The following is a 20,063-nucleotide window of genomic DNA, read 5'->3' on the forward strand; positions in this document are numbered from 1 at the left end:
TCATTGGCGGTGGTTTTGCCCCCATATCCATTTAACAGCACATTTAAGTATTTCATCATTTCATCCCTGATCCCTTCCTCTGTTCGTATTAAGCTACCATCATCTGTTTCCAGTGCAAGGATGTTTATATATTCATTTCTTTAACTGTTTACTATTTTGTGCAGTAGTTTTCTACTTCCTTGACAGTCTTCCTCTATCCTTGTAGTAAAGCCATCCCAGCACTTTTCCTTTTCTTCCTGGATCAGTCTTTTTACAGCCAGTTTCTTTTTCCTGTATTCCTGTGTTAGATGTTCAATTTACAATTCATTTTGTCTATCATCTGTTTACTGGTTTTCAACATCTAATTTTCTTTTCAGTATATTTCTTTTACTGCTATCTTCACTCGGTCATTCCACCAAGGTGTTTCCTTCTCTTTTGGTGTGCCACTTGTTTTTCCGCAAATTTCCACGGCTTCTTTTACAAGGGTTTCTCTGAATAAGGACCATTCTTCTTCTACTCACCCTTTCTCAGTTTTGGGTAATTTGGCTGTAATCCTCGCTTTATAGTTTCCTTTCTTCTCCATGTCCTTTAACAGCCATGTCTTAATCTTTGGCATTTTTTTTTTTTTTTTTGTTTAATTTTGGACACATGGACATCTTTTAGGTCAGCGATTAATAACTGATGGTCGCTATCTAGGCACTCGCTGGGTATGACTTTAACATCAGTAACATACTGACCCGCTTTTCTATCTGTGATGATGAAGTTGATCATAGTCTTGGGCTTTCCGTCCCAGCTGTACTCATTATTTTATGGCTCTCCCTCTTCTGATACCATGTGTTCTGTATGGTTAAGTTGTTTCACACACAGAAATCAATCAGGTTCTCTCCTTCAGAGTTTCTGTTACCATAGCCATAGGGGCCAACAACGTTTTCACAGCCTAGTCTTTCTTTACCAACCTGGGCATTCAGATCACCCATAATGATTGTGTTCTCTTCTGTTATTTGTTCCTCAAGTTCGGTCAGGAATTATTCTTTCTCTTCTGTGGTACATCCTGTCTGCGGTGCATATACTTGCAGAAGAGTATGTTGTCCATTACCAACACTCAGTCTCATCTGGATGATCCTATCACTCACATATTTGACATCTGTCTGTGTATCTATATCTTTATGAAGGAGGAAGCCAACTCCATTTTTAGATTCATTATTGTTCCCACTCCAGTACAGCACATATCCATTTCTCAAGGACTTCTTCCCTCATCCTTTCCATTTTGTCTTACTCAACCCCAATATTCTGAGCTTACGCCTCTCCATAAGATCCACAAATTCTTCATATTTCTTGATGAGGATACTGAGTGTACCAATTTTCAGTCACTCCTTCTTGGGAGGTCTTTGTGTCTTCTAGTATCTCCCATGAGCATCAGGCTTTTGGCCATCATAAATTTGGACGGCACAAGAAGAACTGTCATGTCCGGTATTTATTCTTCCATTCGAGGCTTGTTTTAGGTTTGAAAGCAGCATATTCATACTCAACTGTTGACTTGCTAGGCCTAACACAGGTGAGGATTTTCTTTTGGGGTTTACTCCCTTAGCCTTTGAAGATCCCTCTTCCCCACAAGGCAGTGGTGCCCTCTTCTAATTATCCCCAGGGAGGATGGATTGCCTCATCTGCCATCTTTGCCATTCTGAAGGTCTACTTCTCTGTCAAAGATGCTGTTAAGGTCTTCGCCCGTAATCCTGGACATGGGTTCCACGTTATACCCCGTGGGGCTGGGTCCCTGTCTGAACTTAGCCATCATTTCACACCGGCCTACTGATGTGGAGGATGCCCACCCCCGCAGCATGGATATACCAGGCAAGAATTACTCAAGTGGAGAACAGGGAAGGTGACCCTCTCTCCCTTGAGCCAGGTTAATGGTTGCGTATGATACCACAACCAAAGTTTTAAACTGTAATCCCGTAATGGGAATGAGATGATTTTTTTTATTTGAAGATGAATTATAGCAACAGTTCTTTTATTTATAAGGCTTTTTAATATGAAAAAATGAAATGGCGTATGGCTTTTAGTGCCGGGATGTGTCCGAGGACTTCAGCTCACCAGGTGCAGGTCTTCTGATTTGACGCTTATGTTGTAGCATGTCATTTTGATCAAATGCTCAAAATTTTTAGGAAATTTCTTTTGCTGATGAAGAGATTGTACTGTGTTCTTGAAACATGTACAATTAGATAATATGTACTGGTAGTAAACATTTTTGTATAGTACTGACAAGGTGGACTCATATCAACTCCTGTTTTTTTAGTGTAGTGAGATTATTAGGTAAAAGTCAATACAGACCAAAAAAACTATAAAAATCATCAGATTAATGAATCTGCTATAGCGAGTCATCAAGATTTCTTGCTATAACAGACTTCTATTTTACTAAATAACACAGTACCTAATACGTAATTCAGAAGGCCTTGAACAAACTCATTTCACTTGGTCAAATGTCATTACAGTTGCGAATACACTAAGTGCTATTGTGTTTATGATTTACCCAATGATAAACATTGTAAGAGTAATCAGTGTACAAACCTGTGAAACCTTTCGGACAACGACAAGCAAAAGTAGTCACTGGATAGATGGGTCGAAAGAGTACAGTATCACTGCTAATGAACCCCGATGCATTTCCAAACTTAAGGACTGTGAGGCATTCTTCATAGTTGAGACATGGTTCCCGCACACAAAGGTTGTCATCAAATGGTAGGACCTGAGAAATTCAAAATAGTCTGTGATGACAATGTTCCCATATTTACAAAATACAAAGTGCACGGAACTAGTACTGTACTTCTAAATAAAATATGTTAATTTAACAAAAGGCATCATAACTGAAGCAACAATACAAGTAGACCTTTATTTGCTTTTTCTTTAGAAAGTCATATACTTAAACGTGTGAACATTAGTATGCTGATTCTTAGGGACCTATAAAAGGTGATGTTATGCTTTTGGTGAAAAGTGGAGTTATTTTCTAACTTACCAATATTTTTCAGAGTTAGGGCAAAAATGTTATAAACCTCATTAAAACCTTTATTAATTAAACAAAGGAGCAGACGATAAACTATTTTACAGTGATACAATTTTCTAGTTTTCAAATAAAAAGCTAGCATGGTCAAGTTGCTCTCCCATTAAATTTGTTCTACAGTCCATCCAAACTCTACTGTATGAAGAGAAAAAAGTATTTCAGAGTCTACAACGACACATAGTAACCATGATGTTTCAAGGCACTCTACAGAAAACTCTGGATATGATGGCTTTATAGCCTTCAAGGCTTTCAGCATATGCACATTATGATGTGAACACACTGCTTGTGCTGCCTGCTTCTACTGACAAAAATTTCCACATATTTTTTCTACACTCATCAATTTTGCTATCAATGCAGGATTGACTTCTTGGAGTGTGACTGTAGTGGTTTTAAAAAAAAGATCCCTCTTCCAATCATGCTCAACTAGGGTCGAAAGAAATCAGTGAACTCAACTATTCAAAAGCCCTCAAAGCAACCTGCTAAAAAGTTAGTTTTGTTGCTGCTGCTTTTCTGGTATCAAAGATGTATGTTTTATTTATTTGTTGTGTTTGTTTGTTTGTTTGTTTGTTTGTTTGTTTGTTTGTTTGTTTGTTTGTTTGTTGAGTACTCAGTCCGAAGACTGTCTGGATCCTCAAAAGCTCTGCCTCCAGCTTTCCTGGATGGCCCAGGCATTACTGATTAGGTGTACTAGGGAAATGGGGAGCAAGATATTTTCTCGCTACTTTCCTCACCAAGCCAGATGTTATTACATATCAGTCTACCAAGCCCACTGAAATGCATGTACCAACTGGCTCTATGAAAGATATTTTCACACCATTCATAATAGCAAATAGCCGAATAAGGAATAGCATACCAGCATCACTCATACTTTGGTCACTTTCATATTCTGAGTCAAGGATGAGAATGAGACACAAATCTTTTCCAACCTATACCAACAGACATAATGCACTGCTGTAAACACTATGTTTTGCATCACAGATAAAAGCAGCTTAATTTTTTCAAAATATACACCATTTCAGATGTTGTCAAGGTGTTCTTACAGTTCTTGAGGTTTTTATAAAGGTATGAGAATTGGTAAAACTTCAATTTACAACTACACAAAAATTATTCATGTTCAAGTTAGTGATAGGCTAATAAGTACGACAATATCCGGAATCCACCAGAACTATTTGGCAACACCATTATCATTCAAAATGGTGATTTTGTTTCAAAACTTATCATACAGAAATATTCAAAAGCTATGCATAAAAGGCATAAAATTTCATAAGAATTTGCTTCATCATAAATGGAAACATGCAGGTCCCTATTGATTCTTCATTTTCAATACTCCCGGAAACATCATCCTTGAACATTTAATTTTAACATGAACTTTAATTTTCCAATTAAGCAACATATTTTCTTAAGTCATAAAAGTTCAAAATGTGAATGACATTTCTACTTGATCCCAAATCCCCAGCTCTTCAGATGAGTATAAGAAATGGAAAGGAACAAATAGGTGACAAATGAAGTTATAACATATTTACGCGAATAATCCCTACAAATTTTTTTAAAAAATTTGAGGCATGAAATAGCGGTGTGGGTTTTATTTGCATCAAGTTTGGCAACACGTTCCTGGTTCACATAGTTTTCGACGTTGGGTGTACAGTTATGCTTTGTGTAACTGCAGATGGAAGAAAACTGCCCCCATATGTCACATTTAAACGGAAAACAATTCAGACTTTTAATTCAAAACTGCCTTTACATTTAAAAAAAATAGTTTTTATAGAGTAATTTAAATTATAATTTTCTCAGCGTCACGATAGAATGAGTCTTCCGGAACGTGCAGGGGTAGCTTTCTGCACTTTCACTCGCTTCTGTACGTCTACAGTGTGTTTGATAGTTGCTAAGTTTGAGTGAAATTGTAATTTGTTACTATTCAGCGTTTTAAGGAATACCACAATATCACATAGCAAGCAGTGTGTGGAGAAACAGAATCCGCGACCACTGGTGATGCCAACAGTTGGCGAAAAAGCTTGATTCATAATTATATCAACTTGTGAAAATTTAAATGTATAATTCCACTTTCACAATGCTGTAATCGTCTTTATTAATAAGACTACATTAAACTATACTGGTGATACATGTTTTGTCCTCTTATGGGACATCTTCAGTTACATATAAAATCATTGGAAATATAGTAAAGACACATTAAAATTTATGAATTAAAAGTCTGTGAAACCTGTGAAGCAACGTATTAGCATCTTGTCAATCTTGAATCTTAAAACAGCACAACATGAACATGATGTGAACTATGAAGTCCAGTTATTGCGCAGGTTAAAATGTCCTTACATGCGTGGAATTACACAAATATAAAACAACACGAGTGGCTATGTGAATTAAATGAACCATAAAATTATCCTGACATTGTGAACAAAATGTGCGTGTTCTTGAATGTGTACATAAATAGTATCATATTGATGCAATGTTAAAATAGCTTCTTGTGATGAGTTGAAGAAAGGTGGACTTATGTTGAATGACGCAAGTTGAACTTGGTTGTGTTGTTGACAATATGGGCCTCCTTGCCTGTCCTATGCCGTCCACCTCACATCAAGTGTTGAAGCTAACTGGGAAGCTAACAGCATTTGAATAATATTTTTTTCTTTTTTCTTTCGTTTTGTGAGGTTATGTTTGCACCAGTGAGTTATCCAAGTGCATTATTTGAATACTGTAAATGCGCCTTATTGGATACATTTTAGAAATAGTTTTTTTTCTCTCTGTGACATTTGAAAGGTTTAAACTGTGAATAAATGTTAACTGCATGCAGAAACGGGTCTTTGAATATTTTGTGACGTGCCAAGGGTTGGAATTTCTGAATTACGAGTAGGCGGTTAATTCGAAATAACGTAATTCGAAGTAACATTTTTGCGTCTCTACGACTTCGAATTAACGAGGTTTTACTGTATCGCAAAACTAACAAATGAGTTCGTAGGTGTATATGTTTCAAGTGTTTACATTGTACGAAAAGAATTCTCCACCACTGGTCGTGTTAGTCTGCGAGTAAAAGGAATCGCATGTGAGAAGGGTTTTAGTGAGACGAATTTGTAAGTAATTTAGGAGACGATTCTACTGATGCAAGATACAAAGAATGTTTTGATCTACAGCGAATCGAGCCCATTGCAAGTTCAAATTAATGAAATACCTGTCACGTAAGAAGGCCTACTTGCCACTTTTCATGGTAAATATATTTTATAGCAGTGATAATGCATTTTTATCATCTCATATATGTTTAGGCAAAGTAGCTATATCCATCATAAGACCATGTGGAACTTGAGGAGTGATATGAAATGTTTGTTTATGCCTACACTACTCTTCTGCTGGAAGGAATTTTAGTTCATGAATTAAAAGTCTGTGAAACCTGTGAAGCAACATATTAGCATCTTGTCAATCTTGAATCTTAAAATAGCACAACATGAACATGATGTGAACTATGAAGTGCCAAAAAATTTCACACAGAGAGTATGAACACGTGTTAATGTATAGTTCATTAAGTAATTTTTAGATTTCCAGAGGGCTCAGGGATTTTAATTTCATATGGTTAATTCCTGTGGCTCAGAAACTCCTAAAATTAGTGAGGGCATTATTCGCGTAAATGCGGTATATACAAAGATAGGAACAAAGATGGAACAGTAGAAAAAGGATACAAGGACAAACAAGGAACACCCACCAGAGGCCACGAACACGAACATGCTATGACCTATGGTCTATGTAAAGGATTGCAGAGACTACTCGTACGTAGTGGACCTTTGGTTCCAGTTGTGGAAAGCACATTAACTACTCGACATGCCTCTACGATGCAAGAGAAGAGATTCTGACCAAATACCAGGGTTTGAGAGGGGACATGTTATTGGAATGCACAAGGCTAGATGGTTGTGTCAGCGAATTGCCTATCACCTAAGCCATTCTGACCAGATCGTTAGGACAAGTTGAGATCAGTGGTTGTGTGAGGGCATGCACACATCTTTTTTTTTTTTTTTGCTACTTGCTTTACATCGCACTGACACAGATAGGTCTTATGGCGACGATGGGATAGGAAAGGCCTAGGAAGTGGAAGGAATTGGCCGTGGCCTTAATTAAGGTACAGCCCCGGCATTTACCTGGTGTGAAAATGGGAAACCACGGAAAACCATCTTTAGGGCTGCCGACAGTGGGACTCGAACCCATTATCTGCTGATTACTGGATACTGGTCGCCCTTAAGCGACTGTAGCTATCAAGCTCAGTCATGCACACATCAACTAGGCTCAGAATACCTTCGACAGACCACCAGAAGAGAGCATTAAACGGTCTTCCGACAAGCGTGAGCAGAACCAAGTGTAACAGTATTTGCCATCCAGGCACATGTAGCACCTGTTACAGGCCCCTGTCTGCCCAAACCATTTCCAGCTGAAGAAAAGTTAGTCTCATGGCACCCATTGTGTGTCCTGCCATTGATATCCACCTACTACCATCTTTGTTTATGGTAGGATCATGAACGACAAATCTGGACTGCTATGAAACTGGATTGTCTTTAGGGACAAATCCAGGTTCTCTTTGTGCACTGACAATGGCCAAATTTGTGTCTGTGTCTGGCCGTGGTGAGCATCTCAATCCTGCCTTTGCTGTGGCATGTCACATTGCCCCCATTGCTGATGTGCTGGTCTGCAAGACCATCGCATGACAGTCAGTCTCCCCTAGTAGTGATACGAGGGATATTGACAGCACAGAGAGATGTGCAGGACATCCTGCGCTCATATATGTTGCTCGTCATGGCAGAGATTCCAAGATGCACTTTCTAGCAGGATAATGCTCAACTGAACACAACCAGGGTATCACAGAATGCCTCTGCAACAATGCTACACCTCCACAGCCTATCTGACTGCCAGATTTCTTGGCCATCAACCATGTCTGGGACCAGTGGGGATGCTAACTTCAGCAGCCTGCAAGTTTACATTATCTAGAGGACCAGTTGTAGCAAATATGGACAGATATGCCGCAGGATACCATAAGAAAACCTGTATGCCTCCACACCTGCTTGTGTCATATATTGTGTCCAAGCTAGAGGTACTAGAGTCTTCCTTCAACGGTTCAGTTCTCTTCAATAAACCACCCTTTCCCTCTGAAATTGCAATCACTTACTTACATCAATGTTACAATCATCCTTATCATCAGGGTGCCCTCATGCAATTCCGATAACTCCTTGCTGACTGCTGGTGTTTTTTTTTTTTTCTTTCTTACAAGAAGTCTACTATTCATATTAATAAATGAATTTACCTGTACTGTTGAGAGTCGTGCCAATATAGCCCTGTTAAGATACACACGTTCTTGCAGAAATTGTGGTGGGTAAAACTCATCTCCATTCAAATTAGGACGTCGTGCAGAAAAGCTCACGTTCAATATCTTTGCATTAACATCTGTGTCATCCTACAAAAAAGAACATTCATATTATCCTAATGTATGTTTAAATTAAATACAAAGTTGTCTTGTCAATCTAAAAACTAAACTTAAAGTATACTGGAATGATGACACCTATTCCATAGCTTGATGAAATTATGTATAGAATTTCAGTGACTTCTCCTCTCTCATTTGTGATGGTAAAGTGAATCATCTTGTTGGAGGAATTCTACCAAGTAGGAATGATTATCCTGAGTAAGTGCACTCAGCTTGATTTCCTTTTGAAGATGGGTACAATGATGCTCTGTTGCCAATCAATTGGCATAAATTAGCTACACTGTACATAATTTTAAATGTCAATTTTAACATTAACATTTAAATGTTAATTTTAAATGTTAATGATATGACAGTAAGATATTTATTAAGATAAATATACTGATGGTAAGCTATGGAATGCAACTACTATGTAGAGTTATGAATCTAAATACCATTATTGTATGACATTCTACACACTCTCACAAAATAATTGCGAACCCAGAGTGAAGGGTATAAGAACAATGAATGTTGACAGACAGTATTCCCTTAAGTAGTCAAGTCTCTTATTCCATTTTGGTGAGGATTGCAAGCATAGAAGTGCCACTCTTCTGGCATGAATCACTTCCTTTGCTATGAGTCATGTAAATGACAGTGAGACAGTCATACTCTGTGATTGTATTGAGTGAAGGTGGGGAACATTTAGCATGCCACAAGAGGATACTAAACATTTCCAACAACTAGGAGAATTTGAAGATTTATGGAAGCACGCACACATACAAACACACACACCGTGTACCATACGGCAGATGTTGCCCACCCTCGTTGCAGTGTCTGCCTTACAAAGGCTGCACTACGCTAGCAATAACCACACAAAATTCTATTATTACTGTATACTATGGAGACAAGAGCAATATCAAGGCATCTTGTAGAATAATGTATGTATTCTTGGCATTCCATTCCCTTCAACACTTTAACAGTAAACAGACTGACTGTGATTCTATCACGAAGTAGTGGCATACCAATTTACATAATAGTCATAAGTGATGTTTAGAGACAAATCCAGGTTTACAATACACACAGAATTCCGTTCAAAATATAATATTGTTTAGCACATCAGCTACTGAAGTGTATAAGGGAAGCAATATAAATTGAAAAACAGTCAAATAAGAAATTATTACACAAAAGAGACAATGATTATATTGGCCCGATTCTTTCGGTGAATGGTCAGTACATTGGTCTTCTGTTCAGAGGGCTCAGGGATTTTAATTTCATATGGTTAATTCCTGTGGCTCAGAAACTTGGTACTTGTGTTTAATCCAACACTCTCCTCTTCATATACAGACAACACACCACCTTACCAACCACCACAGAAACATGCAATAGTGAACATATCCCACCTCCCACATAGTGTTGGCATCAGAAATGGTATCCAGCAGTAAAACTGGGCCAGATCTATGTCAAGTACCGACCCTAATAAATTATGAAAGGGGCCAAGAAGCAAAAAAAAAAAAAAAAATTATTATATTAGTTAGGTATAACATGGTGATCGATTTTGAAGTCTTCATAGTCTACTCTATGAGAGCAGTGAACTAGCTTTACTTATAAGAAATTTTAGCTAGAAATATTTAGTTTTCTCATCATAATTAAATCAATATATGCATAATCCTTACCTGGATACTAAAAACAAAGATATTTTCTTTAGGGCATGGAATAATAGCAGCCAATCCTTCAATAAAAAATGTGAGAAGTGGTGATAGAAATGCTTCTTCTGTCATATCATTGAGCCGTACTGTGATCGAATTGAAGAGCATCTCCTCAGTGACCAAGCGAACTGTGAGCTGCATCAGAGCTTTCACCTCGTTCACACCATCTGAAAGAAATATTATGTTAATTGTATGGGCAACATCAACAGAAAAAGTTGACTTCATTTTAGATCTGAATAACATTTGAATAAACATACATAAGCCAACACACTGAATAAAATAATTATAACCCAATGTAATAAGCAAAATATAAATATATTTTAACATTAATCATATTTACCTGCCAAAAAATTTCACACAGAGAGTATGAACACGTGTTAATGTATAGTTCATTAAGTAATTTTTAGATTTCCAGTAAGTTTGAGAATATATTTGTCCTACTTATGAATTTCACCTTTCAAGCGAACGGTTCTGTATTCAGGTTAACACCTTTGCAGCTAATGGGTAACCATTACCGTGGTACCGCAATACTTTTTTTTTTTTTTTTGCATAACGGAGTTTTAGATTATCATTTTAATTATTTCAATAATATTTCAGTGGCACTACTGATGAGCTTTCTGCCTGCAGAACCATTCGACGCAGCATATGCGTCACGACAGGTAATGAAGTGGAATCGGGGAAAAAAATGCTTCGTTTGGTTGTAGATATTCAGTAACTTTCCTATGATAGAAAAATTAGTTTCTGAAAATTTTTGGCTGCATGGTAAAATCTGTGTTACTGATGTGCGAACAATTGCTGTACAGGGTGATCATAAAGTCCCATTACCCCCTATGTATTACATAGATCATGTTTCCTATGTATTACACTGATGTTAATGAATTGTTTGTTAGTGTTGTAGGTGTTGATATACATCTAAATCATGGCGAATGAGCCCGCTTACACCATGGAGGAATGGATCGTAATGAGCACGTGGGCTCACGAACGACCGCATACAGGAAAGTCAATGAGGGATATTCAGTATGATTTCACTGTAAGTTTTCAGAAACCTTCCCCACCAATGAGGTATTGCCTGATAAATGGATTAGACGTGGTTCTGTCCATTTGCTGCGCCTTTGAAGTGGCCACCTCGAAGTCCTGATTTCTCATCCTGCGATAATGCATTATGGGGGTTCATTAACCAGGAGGTTGCTGCCACACGTTAGGAGACAGTTGACGAACTTAAGTATGCTGTTTAACGTGCATTTACTACCATCACGCCAGCAATGTTGAGGAGAATTTCACATCATTCATGGAGGAGAATCATGCTCTGTTATGAAAACGATGGTGTACACACAGACACCCTGGCATAAATAATAACGAACAGTCACACTACCTCACAGTTGTCCTCTGCCATGATCCCACAACAATAAGACACAACAATTCATTACCATCTATGTAATACATAGGGGGTAATGGAACTTTGTGATCACCCTGTACAACGAACCCGGTCAAATATTGCTCAAGACACAAGCCTGACTGTCCTGGATACTCTCTACAGTAGCGCATGCGGTCCTGCACCGGAGCCCCTTCTAACACTGTCTGCATGGCTTCCGCGATCTATTCCCATTCTCCTTAGCCCCACATTTACTGGCAAAATGTGAAAATGTGTTCCTGTAGGCAGTGGGATGATAGATTTTGGAAGCCTACAAGACAGTGTTTCTTCCTCTGAGAAGGTCCTGCAACCTCACTATTCTCTGCTGACATCACAAAAAAATACACCAAATTCTAACGACTACAGAGACAGTAATTAAAAATTAGCCTGATGCTTAGTTGAATCATATGTTTAACAACAGCTTAACAAGACACAGATAAGAGGTCTGCTTGTTTATATAGGTACTAGTGGAAATGACGAGCATTAATATTTGGCGCGGAATGTGACGCATGCGTCGTCATCGGCCGCAAACATGTTAACTAAATCCAGTTTCGTATTGCAAACATTCACCTGAGATTGAAACTTCCATGGTTGCCACTTTAGGAACATTTGTGTTGAGCTGTGGAGACAGTGTTAAATCACCAGACGTCTCATTGAGATGAACAAGGTTGGCATTGTTACCAGACAATATTCTGTACTTCAACTGGTCAGACACATCAGCATCAAAGGCAGGAATCTGGCCAATACCATTTGATGGAAAACAGTCACGAAAGTTGTTGAAGATCACCTGAAAGAAACAAAAGAATGCTACTAATATGGACTACAAGTCAGCTACTTTGTTGAAGGGCCTACTTCTTTATAATGGTTGCTTTCTGATATCACTTATTTTTTAAACCCTCACCATATCTCAATGTTTGAAGACATAAAAACCAATAAACAACATGAACACAATTTGATTACCTGGACATTTAATAACAATGGAAATAACCTTAGTTAGCTCTGTAGTCTATATTTCCATTTCTATGAGTTTTGACTTGACAGTTAACTGGAAGTCAGACATTGGTGCCAAACTGTTACGAATACAAACAGCTGATTCACAACACACAACACGAACAGAAATGTACATACTCGAAAATAAGTCCAGAATCAATTATTCTTTGTAGCAACTTGCATAACTAACATCTAAAGTTAAGTTATGAGTAGGTTCCCACCTTCCAATACTTATCAATTTCTATATAATAGGTTTATTAATTACATAATATAAACCATATAATGTACTAGAGATTATATGGTTTATATTATGTAATTAATAAACCTATTATATAGAAATTGATAAGTATTGGAAGGTGGGAACCTACTCATAACTTAACCTTAGTTGTGCTGAACCAATACGGAATAAATATGAGATTTATAAGCTGTAACTAACATCTGTTCGAACAGATAAAATGTGAGAAAATGAAATTTCTACTCACCATCTAGAACAGCTTGTGTCGCTAAGAGATTCAGCTCCTCCTAGGGAAGGGAAAAATCCTACAAAGGGAATACACAACTCATTTCTGAGTCACTATCGGCATTGTCATCATTGAGGTTTCACTCTCACTTGACCGTAACAAGATTATAACGTCTTCAACGTAATTGTGATACTTTCCCTCCCCCTGACTTCACTTACTCTCGGATTGTGTCTCACAACCTGCACTTACATGGCCTACGGCTTTCCACAGAATTCTTTCAACTTCCAAAACTGTGAAGAGTCGGTTATTCGCAGCTACTTGGGCCCAAATCAATTATATGGCGTTAAAATGGCAGGGATATGTGGGAAGTTGACTAACTATATGCCTATGCCTCCTGGCTAGTTCATCCACCACATAAACTGGGTACTAGAGCTTGTTTTGTTTTACAAGTGCATGAGATCTCCCCTTCCTCATGTTATCGCAAACCGAAATATTGTGCTCCTTGGACTACTCAATCAACTCATTATTTCTAGCTGTCAGTGATGGTGCTTTGTCAAGAATGACCAAGCGAACTGACAAAGATCACGAAAAGAACTGAGTACAATACAACACACAGCTGAAAGTACGTGGTTACAGGAAACAACAGATCGACAACACTGATAACAGGAACTAGAGTCTAACGCGCTCTATCGGCTGCCTATGATTGGCTGTTCATTCAGCCTGCTCTCATCATAATTAAATCAATTTATGCATAATCCTTACCTGGATACTAAAAACAAACCCCATAAAAGCCCTCCTGCCATTCTCAAATATCAGGCAGTACCAGGAATCGAACCTGGGTTCTTGAGGATGGCAGCTAATAACACTTACCATTACACTACAGAGACAGACAATTACAAGGTGAGGCATGGTCAAATGTCAAGTCAAAACTCATAAGAACTGAACTATATGGGTAACAAGCCTGCCTCTTACGCAGAGGCCTGAAGTTTGATTCCCATACAGAATATTCTTTTTCTTTTAACATAGATTTGAAGGCTGATACGAGGAATACTCAGCCTACATGAGAACAACAGAGGAGCTATCTGGTGGTGAGATGGTATCTTAAGTCTAGAAAGCCAAGAGGATTCCTTGTGTGCTGAAATACCAACCAAAATGGTTAATAAATTTCACGCCAAGTTGTGATTAAGCTTTCCGTTACATGTTGTGGCTGCTTGTTTACATGTAAAAAAACTGAAATACATGCAGCAGATTTGACTCGTGAGTCGATGTGATCTTGCTTTTCTTTCTCACAGAACATGCGAACCAGTTTTGTTGTAACTGACTCCTTTGTTACCTATGTGGCTTCTTATATACAACCACAACAACAACATGCTCGCATGTATGATACTGTGATAAGAATCATATACAACAAAAATATGAACAACATGTATAATACAGATAATTACAAGGTCAATAAATAACACAAGTAGACCACATAATTTTTTTAAAAATTTATATTATCCAAGATAATTTCAATCATAAATAGTGCAATTGAAAACAAATGAAAGAGAAGCAAACAACACCAGACGGGAGAAAATGGCTGCGGCTTTTCGTAGGACATATCCTATATACAAGAAGAAAACCATCTCCAGATGAGCTAAACTAAGGCACTACAATACAGTGATTAAAATGGAATGTCTGTATGCTAGTGAGTGCCTCCAAATGACAGGAAAAGCGGGACTGAGAGAAGCTGAGAAATTTGAAAGAAAGATCCTTCGCAAAATAATGGGTCCAAAGATTGTGGATGGACAGTATAGGCTGCGAGGAAGGGAAGAACTTTACCGAGACAATGAAAGGCTAAATGAGTGCATGAGAAAACGGAGACTTAAATTCTATAGGCATTTATTTAGAATGGAGGAGAAGAGACTAACGAAAAGGATTTTCACAATACTAGACAGCAGACCTAAAGTGTCGGACAAATGGTTCAGGGAGGTGAGAAAGGATCTCAGACAGGTAGGACTAAATTCAGAAGACATCTCAAACCGAACAAAGTTTAGGTCAGTGATCGACAGATTTCAGGGATTCCATGACGAACCAAAACTTAACCGTGGGTGGACGGACGAAAGAAGACAGGCTGCCAGAGAGAGGATGCTGAAGTTCTGGGGTGTGAGGAAGGCTTCCAGAAACATGTAATTGTTATCTAACGTGGTCTCTAATGGCCGTAAATGAATATATATATATATATATATATATCCAAGATAATTTAACCCTGAAGTGTTTGTAGAATGTAGGATTATGTTTATTGTTCCAAAGTCCATTCATTCTTGCTAATGACAACTGTTAAGATTAATAGCAGACAGTATGGATATAAAGCAAATACCTATATACTATAATAGTTGGTACTCACTGATTACTTACCAGTTCCCACAACAACAATATTTAATACAAACCTGTTATTCTCTTTATTAGTATACATTTAAAACATGAAATTTTCCTCAAACAACAATGACTCACCTGAAAATCCTTAAGAATAGGAGCATTGTCATTAACATCTGTGACCAAGATCTCAACAGTAGCATCAGCACGTAATGGAGGAGAAGCAGCTCGCACAATAAGAACAAATTTCTTATGACTTGACTCATAATCCAGATCCACCATAGTGAGAAGTTCTGCCTTATTGCTGCCAGGACGAGTTACTAGAGAGAAGCTGTTAGAGTCATCTCCACCTGAAAATAAAAAATTTATAACTATTCAAATGACACGTACTTGTCCTAACCAAATTAATAATTAAGATGCATTGGTAAAATTATTTTTCAAAATCAGATACCATAATAGGCAATGTTATTGGCTTTATGTTCCGCTAACTACTTTTTCCGTTTTTGGAGACGCTGAGGTTGCAAGTGATAATGTATAATGTATTGAAGGCATTATCCTAAGCAAAATAGATGGTTAAATAATAAATTAATTAGCATCCTTCAAGACGCTGAGGTGCCGGAAGTTTGTCCCGCAGAAGTTATTTTACATGCCAGTAAATCTACAGACACGAGGTTGGCGTATTTGAGAACCTTCAAATACCACCGAACTGAGCCAGGATTGAACCTGCCAAGTTGAGGTCAGAAAGCCAATCATCTGAGCCCGTCAGCCCGGCAATATGATAGCAATACAAACACTTACAAGTTGCCATTACATGGTTTTGTTGTTCAAGAATATGTTTCAACAATGCATTCTCAAATACCGGTATTCAAATAAAATAAAAATAGCTGACAATTTTTCATTTTGCTTAGGAAAATGACAACGAAATATGTTTTGAGAGAGAGAGCTAGCTAGGGGGCTTTACGTCGCACCGACACAGATAGGTCTTATGGTGACGATGGGATGGGAAAGGCCTAGGAGTTGGAAGGAAGCGGCCGTGGCCTTAATTAAGGTACAGTCCCAGCATTTGCCTGGTGTGAAAATGGGAAACCACGGAAAACCATCTTCAGGGCTGCCGATAGTGGGATTCGAACCTACTATCTCCCGGATGCAAGCTCACAGCCGCGCGCCTCTACGCGCACGGCCAACTCGCCCGGTGAGAGAGAGAGCTGTTTTTTAAGATTAAATATGTAAATAATATTTTTTTTAATTACCCATTAAATATTAATATTAAATAGATAAACTGAACGACTTTTTAACTGGTCTTGGATTAACCATCTGACCTGGTGAATAATGTTCTTTCTAGTTACTCATGCTGGCAAGTACCTGTGCTGCTTCCCATCCTACCCTGCTTGTGGACAAGATTTATCTTATTTTATATTGTCTATCACAATAATGAGTGCAGATTTTAGCCAGTTTGCAGATTTATTCAATGCAGTAAGCAGCTGTATTATTTTAGTGAGTGTGAAATGAGTTCCCAGAAAAGAAAACAGAACAAAAAGTGCAAAGAAAGCTCTTTAATTGGCAGTGTAATATGCTGAACAGCAAAGAGAATCTGCTATAGATGTTATGTTTATGAGGACATGGCATGACTTCACCTTCAAAAAAATCACTGGACACAAAAAGTATAAAAGCCATTACAGATTACTCTGGCCCTTTTGCTTGTCTGTTAGGTGTTTGCAAACCCAATAGATGCACATTCTATGAAATTTCACTGCTCTATACAAAATGCTGAACTGCCCTGCCAAGGTTTATACATGAATCTGGCAGTCATTCAGAACTGCCTGCTCAATGCCTTTGACATTTGCCATTATTGCAGCAGTTACTGGTTGCCAAGAACATAGTGCATTGGCAACATTCACACGGTTCTCTTCGAAGAATCTGCACCACTTGGATACATTGCTACAGTCCATACAGTCATCCCCAAAAATATCAAACACTTCCCTGTGAATTTCACTCATACTTTGTCCTTTTGGCCACAAAAACAGACCATACATCTTTGCTCATCACATTTGTATGTCACTAACATTTCATGTTGTTCATGGTTCTGCCGTAAGGGCAGGACCAGATCAAACAAGCAACACTGTGTCAAAACACTGTTGTGCATTACTTTTTGATCTGTCAAAGTAAATTCAGTGTCATGAGTTAAAATTAACTTTACTGATATTATAGTTTTTTAGTTTAATTTTTTCAAATGTTTTCTTTAGTGAATGATCATGTGGTGAAGTGAAAAATACAGCTCTTGGACCATGAACTGGATCTAGTATTTTTATAATGGCAGATAATCACATTGGCGTCAAATTGAAATGTCTGCACACGGTAGCTGAGGCCATACAATTATTATTATTATTATTATTATTATTGCTCTTAAATTCATTTTTATGTTTATAAATAATGTATAATACTCTAGTTAACTCTAATAAAATAAACTTTATAAGACTAACATATTTTTATACATTGTTTATATGACAAAATATCTGAAAGAATACAGGTCACTCGGTTTATATCCGGCTGACTGCATAATGCTACTGCCAATGACCACTCGAATTATGGGTCTACTGTTGTGAGCATTGTTGTCTAACCTTGTAAGTGTGTGTGTCATTAGTGAGTACCGTGAAATGGTGCCAAAAATGAACTGTTATAGGGAAGGTTAAGGTTATGGCCCTTTTTTATGCTTGTTTTTCGTACATACACGGCGAAACACAATTGGTGGTGTCAAAATGGAAGACAGTCATCACAATGGCTGGAGCCTGCATCAATCTCACATTCGGGCGTTTCTATACTGTGACATCAATGCCAAGGAGTGCAGCAATTTTGTTCAACACTGCCAAGGCAGTTTCTTATGTGGGTTTATGGTTGTCACAGGATTCGGTTATGTGGGTAAGTTGATGTATGCTGCCATCAATTCTGTTCCAGTCATCATCAAAACACTTAATGTACTGTACAGTAGTTACAGCATCTCTAAATACATACATATATACATTTATATTATCGGCACACTTTATCTGGATGCATTTACACCCTACCGCTGAATCGGTCGACCTTGGCAATCTTCGAGATTCTTACTGGCAACCTTTGAAACATAAACTATGAATCGCTTAAGCATCGTTGTGCGGAATCTGGCGTACACTTTACGTACTAGTACTGTTGTTGTGTACACAGCAAAGCCAAACTATAGAATTCATGCTAGGAACAAGGTTCACATCGAGAAATGTTATATAATGTTCTATAATGTGTATGTGACACAAATGTTGGCTTAAGATGATAACGGTTTAGAAACTTCATATCGATCGATCATATTCTCGATTCAATTCAGATTTCATTTTCATCAGTTGGCAGCACTACCAGAACCGGGACAGGTCCCTCCTTACTCCTCACCCCGTACAAAAATGCATCCAGATAAAGTGTGCCGATAATACATGATATGTTATAGAAATATTAAGTAAACAAGTATGGTAAATCACAAAGTGAGGAACAGGTCTGGTATTTAGACAAATTTATCTATCTGAGATTTCCTGATGATTATGGTGTTTTATTTGAGTCTGCAGAAGATATGGAGAAACTGTTGAATGGTATGGATACAGTTTTGCAAAAGGAGTACAAGATGAAAATTAATAAATCCAAAACAAAAATAATGTAGTGCAGTTGTATGAAGTCAAGTGATGCAGGAAATATTAGATTAGGAAATGAAGTCTTAAAGGAAGTAGATGAATATTGTTACTTGAGTAGTAGAGTAACTAATGGTAGCAGAAGTAAGGAGGATATAAAATGCAGACTAGCACAAGTAAGGAAGGTCTTTCTTAAGAAACAAAATTTGCTCACTTTGAATATTGATACAGGAATTAGAAAGATATTTTTGAAGACTTTTTTCTGGAGCGCAGTGTTGTATGAATGTGAAACATGGATGACAACTAGCTAAGAAAAAAAGAGAATAGGAGCTTTTGAAATATGATGTTACAGAAGAATGCTGAAGGTGAGATGAACAGAATGAGATACTGAATAGAATTGGTGAAAGGAAAACGATCTGGCAAAATTTGATCAAAAGAATAAAATGATAGGACACATCTGGATCCAATGAGCCTATAGACGGGCCGGTCCACCACTGCTACGCCCGTCTATAGATGGTGCGTGAGAATTTTAACTTTTTAAGTTTCCCGGTTCACTTCCGAGTGCGAATTTGATCTCTGACATGTTCTGCCATCTGTTGGGCATTATGTAGAACTAATTGATCAGAGATTATAGCTTTGGGAAGTAACTTACAGAGCTTTTTTGTAGACGTCTGTGGAGTTCATCTGTGATGTAAACAAACATGGCGGAACAACAATCTAGTTGCTCTTGCACCAATGTTATTTCGGATCACAGAATCTTTCAGTTATTAACCACAGCGGAAAGTGATGGAGGTGATCATTTTAATGAACTGTTAAGCGATTTTGAAAGTGAGAGTGATAGAGTGCCGAAAATATTGTATGTGAGAAAGAAACAGAGCCTCCTTCTAAACGAAAGAAGAAAAACACGGTGAGTACAAAAGCTATTTTATCACTATTTTCGTGGGGGAAGGATTATTTTTCTTCACCAGTTTCAAGTAACTGTGACAGGCTCTGAGGGCCAAGTAATGTTTGATGACAACCCA

At 37.8% G+C, this 20,063-nt stretch overlaps 1 protein-coding gene across 1 annotated transcript in view; it reads right to left on the bottom strand.

Annotated features, from left to right (window-relative positions):
* The window catches only part of stan (Protocadherin-like wing polarity protein stan), a 302,411-nt gene that overhangs the window by 210,761 nt on the left and 71,587 nt on the right, over positions 1 to 20,063 (bottom strand). The window contains exons 8-12 of the mRNA XM_067138004.2: positions 15,536 to 15,747; positions 12,162 to 12,378; positions 10,148 to 10,347; positions 8,322 to 8,471; positions 2,548 to 2,722 (exon numbers count right to left, since the gene is read on the bottom strand). Of these exons, the coding sequence (XP_066994105.2) occupies positions 2,548 to 2,722; positions 8,322 to 8,471; positions 10,148 to 10,347; positions 12,162 to 12,378; positions 15,536 to 15,747 (954 nt within the window). The remainder of the gene's footprint in view (positions 1 to 2,547; positions 2,723 to 8,321; positions 8,472 to 10,147; positions 10,348 to 12,161; positions 12,379 to 15,535; positions 15,748 to 20,063) is intronic.

The sequence above is a fragment of the Anabrus simplex genome, chromosome 1, assembly GCF_040414725.1.
Source record: "Anabrus simplex isolate iqAnaSimp1 chromosome 1, ASM4041472v1, whole genome shotgun sequence".
Lineage (NCBI taxonomy): Eukaryota > Metazoa > Arthropoda > Insecta > Orthoptera > Tettigoniidae > Anabrus > Anabrus simplex.